General features: G+C 42.2%; 1 protein-coding gene across 1 annotated transcript in view; it reads right to left on the reverse strand.

Annotated features, from left to right (window-relative positions):
• Positions 1-387: 387 nt before the first annotated feature.
• The window catches only part of LOC148038502 (Nop53 protein), a 31,940-nt gene continuing 19,199 nt past the window's right edge, over positions 388-13,128 (reverse strand). Inside the window, exons 7-11 of the mRNA XM_087672830.1 lie at positions 2,197-2,267; positions 1,617-1,736; positions 1,259-1,381; positions 1,075-1,141; positions 388-980 (exon numbers count right to left, since the gene is read on the reverse strand). Coding sequence (XP_087528956.1) covers positions 810-980; positions 1,075-1,141; positions 1,259-1,381; positions 1,617-1,736; positions 2,197-2,267 — 552 coding nt within the window. The 3' untranslated portion in view covers positions 388-809. The remainder of the gene's footprint in view (positions 981-1,074; positions 1,142-1,258; positions 1,382-1,616; positions 1,737-2,196; positions 2,268-13,128) is intronic.

The raw sequence follows: 13,128 nt of genomic DNA on the forward strand, positions 1-13,128 counted from the left end.
AGCTCTTAACCTTGCTGGATAAAGATAGTAAGGAAACCTTTCAACTTAAAATGATTTTGGTCTGTTAGAGCTTTATGGAACTCCAAAACAAATCCATCTTCAATGGATACGTGGTTTTACTAGTAAGAAAGAACAAAGTTTCCTGGTATTATGTTAAATTTGTGTTTATTATTTAAATTTGGGCTTCGTGTAAAAACAAAGAAATAGCTATACCTTTCATACTCAGTTCAGAATGCAGGAAGGTACCTTTTCGCACATTCAGAATCTTTTTTATGCAACATAATGGATTAAAACATATTATGACCAACCCTCAGTTATGACAACAATGAATATACTTCCTTGTCCAACAAGGGATGGAAGTTGATAGAATGGAAATCAAAGGGATTCAATCAATCAAAATTGGAAACTATCATAACCGCATAAATGAATTTACATAATTTGACAAGTAAAATGAAGATTGTATGAAGATCCTACAGCTCATTGCAAGGGCCTCAAACAACCCCCTGCTGGGTTACCTGTTAAGTAATACAAAGACGGGAAGAATGCTAATAGCTACTGTAGCTTTACAAAAACAGTCACGCTGAAAGAGCCAGTAAAGCAATGCTTGTGTCTATGCCACCCATCTGAATGTAGCACCCTGATTTGTAAATGGCACACTTCAGTTCTTTGCCACCCTGATCCAGCCATCTGTATCTTCTTTTGATGGTAGCACTTGCATAATGATCCATCACGGCAATAGCAGTGGGTTTTTTTTTGTAAAGTCAAGTTTGATGCGAGCATGAAGTTAACTCTGCTTTGAAGTGTAGACGTTACAAATGTCCTTGCAGGACACCATGCATCTCTCGTTCCATCTGTCCTTTGCTGCCCTCTTCATACTCAACTCTCTTTTTGCGAGATCTCCGTTTCCCAGGTCCACGAGGTTCTATGAGCCCACGCCGCTGCAGGCTTTTGTATCTCTCTTTAGCTAGCATATAGCATCCCTGGAAATTTATATACTCAAACAAAAGTTGTGAAACACAGATAATATCTCACATGCGCAAATATTTACATAAATATCAATTATTGGTCTGCTACCTTCAATTTTCGGAGTGATCCTGTTACTTCCTCTGATAATAGGACTTGCACTGGATCTGGTTGAAATCTGGTTTTTGCAACCAAGAATTAATAGAAATTTGTCATAAATCTGCATGGATTGATGACCCCAATGAACTAAAATAGCATTTACAAGTCAAAAGAACATGGCAGTGCTGACACAAACCTGTGCTTTCCCAACCGGGGAGGCCCTTGGGCACATTTCTCCTGCTTTGCAACAGTTCGACGCACCCACTTTTGATGCTTATTGTGTTCCTCATCTTCAATATCTCTGATTATTTCATCTAAGCTGAACATCCAAAATTTTACGCATTGAACAGCATGAAAAATATTTAGGAGAAACACCAATCACTGTAATATGGCGATGATTGAGACCCACACAAAGAGCAACATTTCACAAATAACATCTAAAAAACAAATCTCTACAGACATGCTTTTTTTCTTATATTTTTAGTGATCCTCTCTAATTCTCGAAATGAACATAAATACAGGCACAAAAACAGAACAACTTCCTTTTGACTCACTTCAGAACATCTTTTCCTAATTTTGCTCGTTTCTGACTCTGTTCTTCTATTTTCAACTGTTCCTTCCTCCGCTTTTTCTTGTTTAAGTCTGCCCTGGTTAGCTTCTTCACCTTGATTGGCCTGCAAATAACAAAAATAAAATCCAGCTCAGCCATTTGAGAAAGTATACTAGAAGACTTTACAATGGAATACACAGCCAACATGTACACTAAGAACCTAGAGAACTTGAGTGCAGTTAAGGGTGTACTCTCAAAATTCTCATTGAGCAGTAGAGAATTATTTTCCTTATGACAACAGGTTTGACCTTGCTATGGCTAATCTGAGGTGCTTATTTAAGCAGTCTAATTAGAACTAAGTTTGCATGTGCATTCTTTGAACAATGTTAGTAGTACATCTATAACTTTGAATATGTCCTTAAAATAGACCTAACTTTGTGCATTGGCCATCTGACTCAAAGGTAAAAGGGACACCCTGAACATCAGATCAATTCAGTGTCCAGAAAAGCAACACTATATGAGCAATAATGCATTATCATACAATTTGCAAAGGTTGTAGAAATATAATAAATAATCCAGAGTACCTTGACTCCCGACTATGGTTGTCCTCAATCTCAGTTTCATCACCTTCTTCATGGACTTCCAAGAAGTATACCTATATTAGGCATGTGTAACCAAGGTAATGTTTAACACTGAAATGAACCAATTCAATCTGCATGAAATCAGGCATACTAACTGCTGTATAAGTGGGACACGCATGCCCATATTCTCCATAAAAGGACATCTGAAAATGTAATTCATGAAGTACCTCTACCTGTATTAAACCTATTAACACAAAAGCAGATCAGTTAACATAACCCACACAGATTCAATTATCTTGTAAGGTAAAATGGGTGATGTGATTGAGATTGAATGTCACCATCAAAGTCTCTAGTGTCTGTCACATAAATTATGGTTTCATGTGACACTTACAGGGAAACGACTTAAGGAGCTGTGTCTTATAGAATATACACATACAGGGTTCCAGGGTACATGAATAGCACACCTAAGGAACACATGTGACCAAGGGCTTAAAATACAGGGCTCCAACTGATCAATGCATGTGGACAAGGGCTAGAGCCAATATAAGTATGCAATACAGTAGGCATGCACATACTTACTAAGACCAGCAAAAACTAATAATATAAGGTCGTGTTGAGTTTGGGAGGTGCATCCTGCAACTCCCACATTTTTCTTTCCTATTCAATTGCAGAAACCCTAATTTACATATCAGACCAGCAAGCTGTTTTATTTCATCTGTCATTGGTATCACTGCAAGAAGACGTTGGAGATCAAGGAGATGACTGAAAACCTTAGATTTTATTAGCAAAAGCAAACGTCCTTACAAAGTGCTCGCGTTGCAGCAAGAGTGCCACAACTGGTGAGAAAAGGCAACAATCACATTAAAAAAGTCAAAATCGCCTATCAGCTATATTCCAACAGCCACGTGGGCAACTTCTCATCTTTGTAAAGAGTCAGAAGTCCCAACTGCTCACAAAAATAAGAGAGGAGGTCATAACTGCTGTAGACGAGCACTTCTCCCGTTGGAAGACCCCCAATGAGCAACCACCACAGGAACACTTTTCCCTGATAAGGGACCTTAGACTTCCAAAGCAAGATAAATCTTTCCCACCACTTCTTTTTATTGTCCCTACGATGCCATAACCTATTCACTTTCCCCATGACCCATCTCTTGGCTTCCACCATCTAATGATATATTTGATTAGCTGACCTTTTCGCAAACTCATCAGGAAGCACAAACATCTAGTCACGCCAAGGATCCAATGGTTGTAATGCATGCAAAGGAAAGAACCTCTGAATATTGTCCTATATGGACGACCAAATGTCCCTGTATCTACGAGGCACCCTAAAGTATTGATGAATACGCCTAAAGGAATAAAGACGGAGCTGCCCAGGAATAACACCATCACGGACTGTCTTCAACCCTAACCTAGCCATCCGATTGAACTTGTCTCGCTGCAAATCTTTTTGTGGCAAATCCAACAACCTTCATGAAGCCAATATTTCTCCTTGCAGTGAATTTTTCTCTTTATGAATATCCAGGGGACGCCAAACTGCAAAACGAAGCATCTCCTACCAAGAAGCTATCAAATGAGAAAGGAAAAAAGATTGGGAGACCTTTAAAGGCCTCGTAGAATTAAGCGCATGCCACTAGGAAGCATAAATAATTATGCTACCATGAGAGATGCCAATGTTTTCTATGAAGAATTTGGCAATGTGTGACCAAGGATGACATTGAATACATAGATTCTGCAACAGAGATAACCTCAAAGCGGCCATATGCAAATTGACATCTAGCAAAGCTGCACCCCCCATCCTTTTTGGAGTGGCCACATGTTGCCAGGAGATCCATACTTGCCCCAAACAATTACCTTTCTTTTTCCAGAGCATAAATCTGATAGGCTGAACCAAATCCAAAATGGACTTCTTAGTCCAAGGAAGCAATGGCAGAAAGAATGAGATCACACTGATCATAATGCATTGGCCCACTTTTACTCTAACATGTAGTGGCCAACTCTAGGATTTCCAGTATATGAACCTGTCATGAATTCGGGAGGCCATCCAATCCAGCAAGGCTCGGGGAGCAACCTCCACACCAATAGGATATATCCCAAGTGTCTGGTAATATTACCCCTTGTGATCACAATTCCATTCCAGCCCAAGGCCTACAGATCATTCTTCGTACAGGAGCGAAGGGTGGATTTCTAAGTATTAATGTGAAGACCCGATGCCAAAGCAAAAAGATTCCAAGCAACCATTGCCAGATTAACATTAATATGATCCGCCTTAAGGAACATAAAAGAATCATCTGCCAAAGATTGACCCACAAGTTGGTCACCGCCAAAGAAGATTTAAGCCAACTATCTCACCTTGAGCTGCCACCTTATCCAATAATGAGAGCATGGGGTGAGTTACCAAAGCAAACAGCAAAGGGCTGAGAGGACAGCCTTGCCGAAGGGACCAAGATAAGGCAATTTCCTCCGCAATCCCTACATTAAGAGCAATACGGGCCACAGCACCCTAACTGATGATATCAGCTAGAGAAATCATACGAGGATCAAAACCCATTGTAGACATTAATTGCCGCAAGAAAGACCAACTAACATGATCAAATGACTTCTCAATATCCAGCTGAAGTGTAACAACCTGCTGGCTAGAAGCTTTGGCATAGTCAACTCCAAGCTGAACATTCAAAATGTTGTGCATTATATTCCGACCTTTAATAAAACCGTATTGACGTGGAAGTATTCATCTCTCTTGCACTCAATAAAACCTCACACTCACAGACAAATCACAAAGTACATAACCACATAGGCTAGGAACTGCCTAAATAGGCTGTTTAGGGGCGAAATAAAGAACTAGGTCGGCAAGCATAAAACTGGCCGGCTATAGCTGCCACATCGCAATCTGGCCAATTGATTGTCCAACTGTCCTTGACCATTGTCCATGTCCTGCATGCTGCATGATTGCTCGTCCGCTGCCCTGTGCACTGCCCACCTGAGTGCTGCTTGTGCCCACCTGCCCAAGGTCTTATCACCTCGCTTGCTGCCCATTTAGGAGGTTTATCATCTAACACCTCTTTTCAAATCCTGGACACAGCATAAGGCTTAGGGATCTGGAATGCTAATGTTAAGTGGCCTGAGGAAGAGCTTTGGTGAAGAGATGAGCTATGTCTAACAATACTCTCCTCCCAAATGTGATGATACTAAATCTCAGCATGCTTGGTATGTGCACGGAACACCACATTTTGAGTAATGGCTATCACGTGGTAGTTGATGCCGCCCTGTATTCTGCCTCTGCAAGACTTTGCTATGGCTTCAAGGCCGATTGTTGAGAAGCCCAAGCACTTGTCAAGCTCGAGACTGTGAAGCATGTGACCACGTTCCTTGGCCAACAAGAGTAGGTTCTCGTCCGAAACGATCATGCGGTGTAGATGGATCGCCTTGAGGCATGGCCAATTTAGGGCCATCTCAGAGATCCATGGCTTGGCATAGCCTCCCCAGTTGGCAGGGACGAGCGAGCACAGGGTCAAAGGGCGAACAAAGATGGCAGCACGGGGCTTCCCCTTCAACCCCACAGACTCCAGGGCCTTGAACCTCCTCGTCACTCGCACAGGATCGATGGCATAGCAAAACGGGATGTAGAGGTCTCTCCTCGTCCGTTGGTCCGCTCTGTACCACGCCTTGCAAACCAGGGATATGGCGCTCCTGCCGGGTGCATCATCGATGTATCACAACACGCACTCAAGCACCTCCTCTGGTACGCACGGGCTCGTCTGCCGCCTCAGCTCTGCTTGTCCGGCTTCTTCTTCCATGTCAGCTCGATGCAATTCTGAAGGTTTGCTCCAAGGTGTGGTACCTTCCCTTAGTATTCATCTCTCTCTCTCTCTCTCTCTCTCTCTCTCTCTCTCTCTCTCTCATATTCCAATTTCTAGTCAGCCACTTCCACATTGTAGCCAAGGTGGTTTCATACATTTAGTACGATACATTTGTGAGTACACAATAAAAAGAGGAAAGTGAAATCAGAGAGAAGGAGACAAAGAGAACATAAGAGAAAGAAGGAACAAATGTAATTGCACTAGCTGAAGGTACAAGGCTGCAACAGCCAACCCCAACACATAGCTCTACGGGTCAATGAGGGCGCCAAACGATAGCAAGGGGATGAGAGAATGAGGAGGGCTGGCTGATCACGAACGATCAATGATGGATAATGGATGATGAAAGTGGGAGGACAGGCTGCCTATATATAGGTGAAAAAGAGGGAAAATCCTAAATGTGGCCAAACCCCTAAAAATAGCCAAAAGTGCACAAAAAAAATGCACTAATATGCCCTCCATCTAAAGTGTCTAAAACACACAAAATGGCATACAAATACAAAGTCAGAGCTCCTAATATCCTTGTCTGACTTAGATTAAGGCTGGCAGGCAAGAGATGACCACATAAGATACTAAGTCCAAGCCTATGACTCAGACCGGTATGGTTCATGCCATAGTACGGGGGAGTTTCGGAAACGAGAGAAACAGAAACGGGAAAAACCGGAGTTTCGGAGTTTCGGTCAAATTTTGGAAACGAAGAAACGGCGTTTCGGATTGTACACTAAAATAAATACAGTATTATGTGGATATGTAAATATATCAAAGCCTACAATAACATGTACCCAAATTTCATACAAAACTTTTGAGTCCATGTTATATGATTGAAATCATGATTCATTACACATGTCACGACTCACGAGTGAAGATTGAAGAGTTAAGACTCAATGGTTGAAACTTAAGACAGCTTAACACAATTAAGACTCAATTTTCAAAACTGAAGGCAACAAATGAATTATAATTTATGACTCCTAAATCATCTATGATCTAAAGAGCAGTGAAGACTGACATCAAGAACAGTGGAGACTAGCATCAAGACCAATGGAACAAGAATCAAGATGCATAATAAGTGAAATCAAGATACCATGATACATGTAACTATGTCATGTAAATAATCAGTTAAAACTCCAAAGTCCAGTGAGCATTGAGCACTGTGTACTAGTCTCTAGACTCTAGTAACTACTGAGTAATAAGTATCGACATCAATGAATGATTGGCAGGTGTAGTCTGGACAACAAAGCCCGATGTCTTTGTCGGGAACGCATGCCAAGTGGTCTTTCATGCATGTTACGCTCCCTGAATTCTCCAATCCACAATAGTTGCACAGCCACTTCTTTGATCCACCGAAGCCCTCGTATCCCTTGATTGGAGTGATGTGTCTCCAATATGGATCCAACGCCATGATTAGCCTTTAGATAATGGGGAAAAGAAGAAGAATAAGAGAAAGTGGAAGAGGAAAAGGAAGAGGAAGATAAGGAAGAAGAAGAAGAGAAGAAAAAGAAAGAGGAAGAGGAAGAAGTAAAGGCTAATAGGGGGAATAAGAGGAAGAGGAAGAAGAAGAGGAGGAGGATGAGCATGAGCATGAGAATGAGAAAGAGGAAGAAGAAGACAAAGACGAAGACGAAGAAGAGGAGGAAGAGGAAGAAGAGGAAGAAGTAAAGGCTAAAGGGAGGAAGAAGAAGAGGAGGAGGAGGAGGAGGAGGAGGCGGCAGCGGCGGCGGCGATGGGAGCTGGAGTGCCCCGAAACGGACCACGAGATGCCAAAACACCGGTCTACCATTTCCGTTTCGGTCTGAAACGGCCGGTCCGTTTCTGCAACCCTGAAACACCGTTTCGGGATACTAAGGTTCATGCAAGCAAACTAAGGACTCAGATTGTCCAAGCAATAGTGGGACGGTGGCTCGATGACGAAGAAAAGGAGCAATAGCATAAAACAAAGGTCCAAAGTAAATTGGAAACCCTGAAGCAACTCCTCACGATCCTAGGAAGTCCCCCTCTAAAACATAAAGGGCCCAAAACTCCATAACCGCATCAATATTTGCCCCCTTTGAAGGGATGGAAGGTACGAACGAGCCACCTAAGGAGATGATGGGAAATGGGGTGAAACCTGTGAAACAAATGGTGCACAATCGGAAACTGGTATAGCTATAGAAAGATGCCTCAAAGGGCCCTACATAAAGGAAGGGAAATGAAGCATAGACCCCTCTCCGGCCAACCTGTCACAAAAGTGACTCCCATAGAAGAATCCCCAACAAAGACAATTAGCTCAAGGAAGACAATGCGGGTCCCGAGCCTAGGAAGGCCATAAACGAAGAGAAGAGGGAAGCCCAAGTCAAGAATATATAGAGCCCCAAAAACAGAGCTCAATGGTTGGTCAGACAATAGAGACAAGTTACCAACACCACTAATAGGCACCGAAGAAATGTCATCAGCAATGACGATACCCTCAAACAAACCGAGAACCTATAGCAAATCACCTTAAAGAGTCATAGGACTCAAGGCACCACTAGCCTAGCAATGAGCCAAGGCTTCTCAAAGAAAGAGACAATCAAAGAAGGCTCATCCACCTAACAAATGTGTAGAAACACTAACGTAGTGGAAATAGCATGTGACAAAGTAGAGGTGGATGAAGGCTTTGATATAGATCCACCCTTTGCTCCCGGACAAAGGTGAGGATAAATCCTCCAATACTTCTCCTAGGAGTGTGAGCTCTTTCTACAGTAAGAACACATGGGATATCCTCTATGCTTTCCTACATAAGTTGTATCAAAGTCGAAAGATGATTCCAACTTCTCTCTCTTCCCTTTCTTCTGCTTGGCTTGTCCTGTATTGTAGAGAAAGCTACATAAGCACAGCCATATTTACAAGCTCCGCAAGAATCTTTCACTGTGGCACACATTCTACTCAAGCACCAATGGGACTACTCCTCCCAAGTAAGTCTCCCGACAACGAGAAGTGAAAAGACTAGTGTAGAATACATCATATGTCGGTGACAAAAGATGTGAGAGAAGTGTCACAACTGGGTCCTTCAAAGAAATGTTTGTACCAAGGATTGAAAGCTCATCTCGAATCTCCTCCATCCTGTGGATGTAATTCCTAATCATAGGGGAGTCTACAACAAAAAGCTGTCGTAGTTTCAACTCAAGAGATAATCAATGCCCAAATGTCTCAATCCAAAGGAGAGAGATCAATCTCCTCCAAATCTCTGCAACAATGCAAAGATGTCTAATATGCTCAAGCACACAAATCTATACAACTCAAAAGGAGAGGAGTGAGATCTAGCATTCAACCGATCCCATAAACATGCCAAATCTGCAGTCACACAATCATGAGGATCCACGGTAGATCGGGGTATAGGGACTCTAACAAAATCCCAAAGGTCACAGTCATCAAGAAGACACTCCATGGGGCACGAGCATAGAGGGTGGTTTGTCCCATCCAGCTTGTCGGACACGGAGAGAGAGGATAGGACTCGCACTTGCTTAGGAGATGCCATCAATGCCACTCAAGGACTAGATGCCTTAGAAAAATATAACGAAAAAGAGTAATAAGATTGTGGTCGATCTAAATGACCCTGAATCACACAATCCCCCATAGCATTCACATAGGCCATAGACGTCCTTACATAAAGTACCTCCAAGAAAACAAAGAAGATGCTGCCACTAGAATAAATGTGACCAATAAGAGGTGTCATCAGAATAATCGAGGTTCCTTAGGCCACAATACAAAAGAAGACTGACTTGGGCAAGATAGACAGCGAGTATCCGATCCTGAAGGAAACACACAATGCCGAGCAGAGAGAAGGATCAGTAAATGCAGAGGAAAATAGGGCTTCAACCTTGGAACACAGCCAATCTAGGGGCTAGCAAAGGACCAAGAGTGCTGGATACCGAGTCTCTACAATAAATGCAAATCTGCCCTAATGTGGACTTGCAATGGAGGCAGCCCAACACCAAAAAGAAATCACCCTAGTCAACAAAGACCAATCAGTATGAGAACATAGCAAAGAAAGAAATTTTTATGCATGTAAACAAGCCGCCCAACCTGCAAATGTGTCACCCAAGAGGACCAATGACCTACCTGCACAAAACGCCCAATCTATTTGACACCGCTTGGATGCAGTAATGATGCCACCCGGCCTAGTAGAGGCCGCCCACGAACAAAACGCAAATCTGCCCAAATAAAGCAGCCAAGTGCAAGGCCTACAACACATGGGAATGACGCTTGGCAAGTTTTGTCGCAAACAACAAGCTCCTCTTCAAGATCTCCGACTCCCACATGTGGCTTTGATACCGTGTGAGAGTATACAATGGAAAGAAGAAAGTGAACATGGAGAGAAGGAGACAAAGAGAACGCAAGAGAGAGAAGGAACAATGTAACTGCAATGGTTGAAGGTACAAGGCTGCAACAATCAGCCCCAATACAACTCTATGGGTCCATGTGGGTGCCAATCAATAGTAGGGGGATAAGAGAATAAGGAGGTTTGGCTGATCACAAAGGATGAATGATGGATAATGGATGATGAAAGTGGGAGGGTAGGCTGCCTATATAGGCGAAAAAGAGGGAAAGCCCTGGCCCCTAAATGTGGTCAAACCCCTAAAACATAGCCAAATGTGCACAAAAAGAAATGCACTAATTCTAAAACACATAAGATAACAAACAAATACAATGTCAGAGCTCCTAATGTCCTCGTCTAACTCAAACTGAGGCTCACAAGTAGGAGATAACCACACAAGACACATGACTACTAACAATGTTCTGTATACAAATACAGTGTGGTATAGTACATACATAAAAAATTTAAAGAATAAAATATGTTATTTTGTACATACATTTAAAAAATACATATAAAATTATATATATAATTAGCCTACACACATATAAACTGTGCAACTTAAAGAAAATTGCAAGGCCTCTCTTTGAAGAAAGACAAAAGGATCGGAAATACCACCAATAGCTTCTTGTAGTGAAGCTTGTCTACATGGCCTTTTGCTTCCGACGGTGGCGATGGAGCTCAAGGCCATTGAGGTGCATGGACTATGATTAGGAGTTTCTGAAGTATCCACTTCCATGTCAGGGGTGACCACCAGCGGTGGAGAGATGAAAAGCTTTATGAAGAGGCGTAGGCATAGTGGAAAAGAATGAGTAGAAAGGAGGAGAGGGAGAGGGAGAGGGAGAGAGAGAGGATGTAATATGTATCATGAGAGAGAGGAAGAGGCTAGAGAGAGAGAGAGAGAGGAGAGGCTTGAGAGAAAAAAGAGGGTGTGAGAAGCTTGAGAGAGAGAGAGAGAGAGAGAGAGAGAGAGAGAGGCTTGGGGGAGAGAAACAAGAAAGAAAGAAGGAAAAAAAAAGAAAGGAGAAAGAAAAAAAGAAAGTTGTAGGCTTGAAGTAGAGTGGCCAAAAAGTGCCTATTTTTTCATACTAAATCGTACGGATACATACCGTACCATACCGTACGGATCAATCCGTACTACATATGGAGACAACCTTGTATGTATGAATGAAACTAGAAAGTGAAAGAGAGGGAGAGAGAGAGGGAGAGGGAGAGGGAGAGGGAGAGGGAGAGGAGAGGGAGAGGAAGAGGAAGAGGAAGAGGATGTGAGGAAAAGGGATAGGGAGAGGGAGAGAGATAGGGATAGTGATAGGAGAAACTTGGAAGAGGTGAGGGAGAGGGAGAGAGGGAGTAGGGTGATTGAAGAAGACGGAAACTTGAAGAAGATTGAAGATGTAGGGTGATTTGTGTGTTGAGATAGCAAGGAGGGGGCTGCCATTTTGTAAGGGCTGAGGTGAGGGAGAAGAGAAGAGGGAGGAGTATGATTCATGAAAGAGGGAGCAGTGTGAAAGAAGAAGTTCAAACAGCCCCAAAAAGAGGAGCAAAAGTGGAAAAGGAACAAACAGATTTCGCAACAATCACAATCTCCACAATGGACACTTTTTTGAACGGTACGACTGCAGGGAAACTGAATGGTACCATATAGAACGTACCATTTGTGCACAAAATGCAACCCTGAAAGTTGTAGCACTCTGAAAGTTTGTACCAGCAAAATTGTTGCTGTAAACACGCCTAGATCTCCAAAAATTAATGCCTGTAGAGGCTGCGAAAAGGGGAAACAGCAAGCTAGTGCAAACTGTAGTATACACAGCCCAAAATCAACTCAAAATAGCAACAACCAATTGGTTTTGCCAAGGAGGGCAACACTGATTTTGACTTTTCAGGGTTGCTTCAAGCCAACTTTGGCATGTACCAAATAGGACAGCATTCTGAATTTGCATATCACTGCAAAAAAACACTTCTCATTATCTATTTGTTCAGCTCATGAATTCTCTGCTTTCATTGTAATTGATTAAAGGAAGGGAAAAATGAAGCAAATATTTTTATACAAATCATGGAGGGTAGGGATGAACTTACACATATCAAAAAGGATCACAAACTATGGCCAATCTAGAAGCAGAAATTGAGTCTAAGAAGGAAATTTGGGAAGACTCTATAGCTACTCCAGAATAACATGAACTTTTAATGTCTCGAGTAGATAACAATGAGATGTGATTACACATGCTCGTGCAAACAATCGACATCATGAATTCGCAAGTAACAGTATTAGTGGGGTTAGTCAAGAAGGAGAAAGGCAAAGAAAAAGAAACACACCTCCATTCCTAGACTCTAATACACCTTCAACATCAAAGGATGTCGGCCAAAGCCTATCATTGGGGTTGTAAACAATTAAGTGGTGGTGACATATAAACAAGCCAATGTGATTCCTTAAGATTCAGCTCAATTCAAAGCCATCTTCTTGACAGAATTTCTTCCAATGAATGAGATGGAAAGAAGTTGGTACGATTGGGATAAGTTCATGCAAAGGTGTAGACCCTCCCTACCATATATCATGAAGTACCATGTATAATCCTCGAGTTGTATGATGACTTTCAGAATACGACAGGTTTTGTTAGGGGGTGAACAAGACACTTTAAAAGAGGTCATTAATTTCCATTGATTTATGAAGATTGTATGCTTAGGTGCATTCACTAGCTAGACTAAGTCTGTATCAAAGGCCAATAAATTAGGCACTAGTGACTAAACCATTGG

The sequence above is a fragment of the Lygodium microphyllum genome, chromosome 3 (assembly GCF_053477565.2).
Source record: "Lygodium microphyllum isolate KBCC chromosome 3, Lygodium_microphyllum_v1.1.10, whole genome shotgun sequence".
Lineage (NCBI taxonomy): Eukaryota > Viridiplantae > Streptophyta > Polypodiopsida > Schizaeales > Lygodiaceae > Lygodium > Lygodium microphyllum.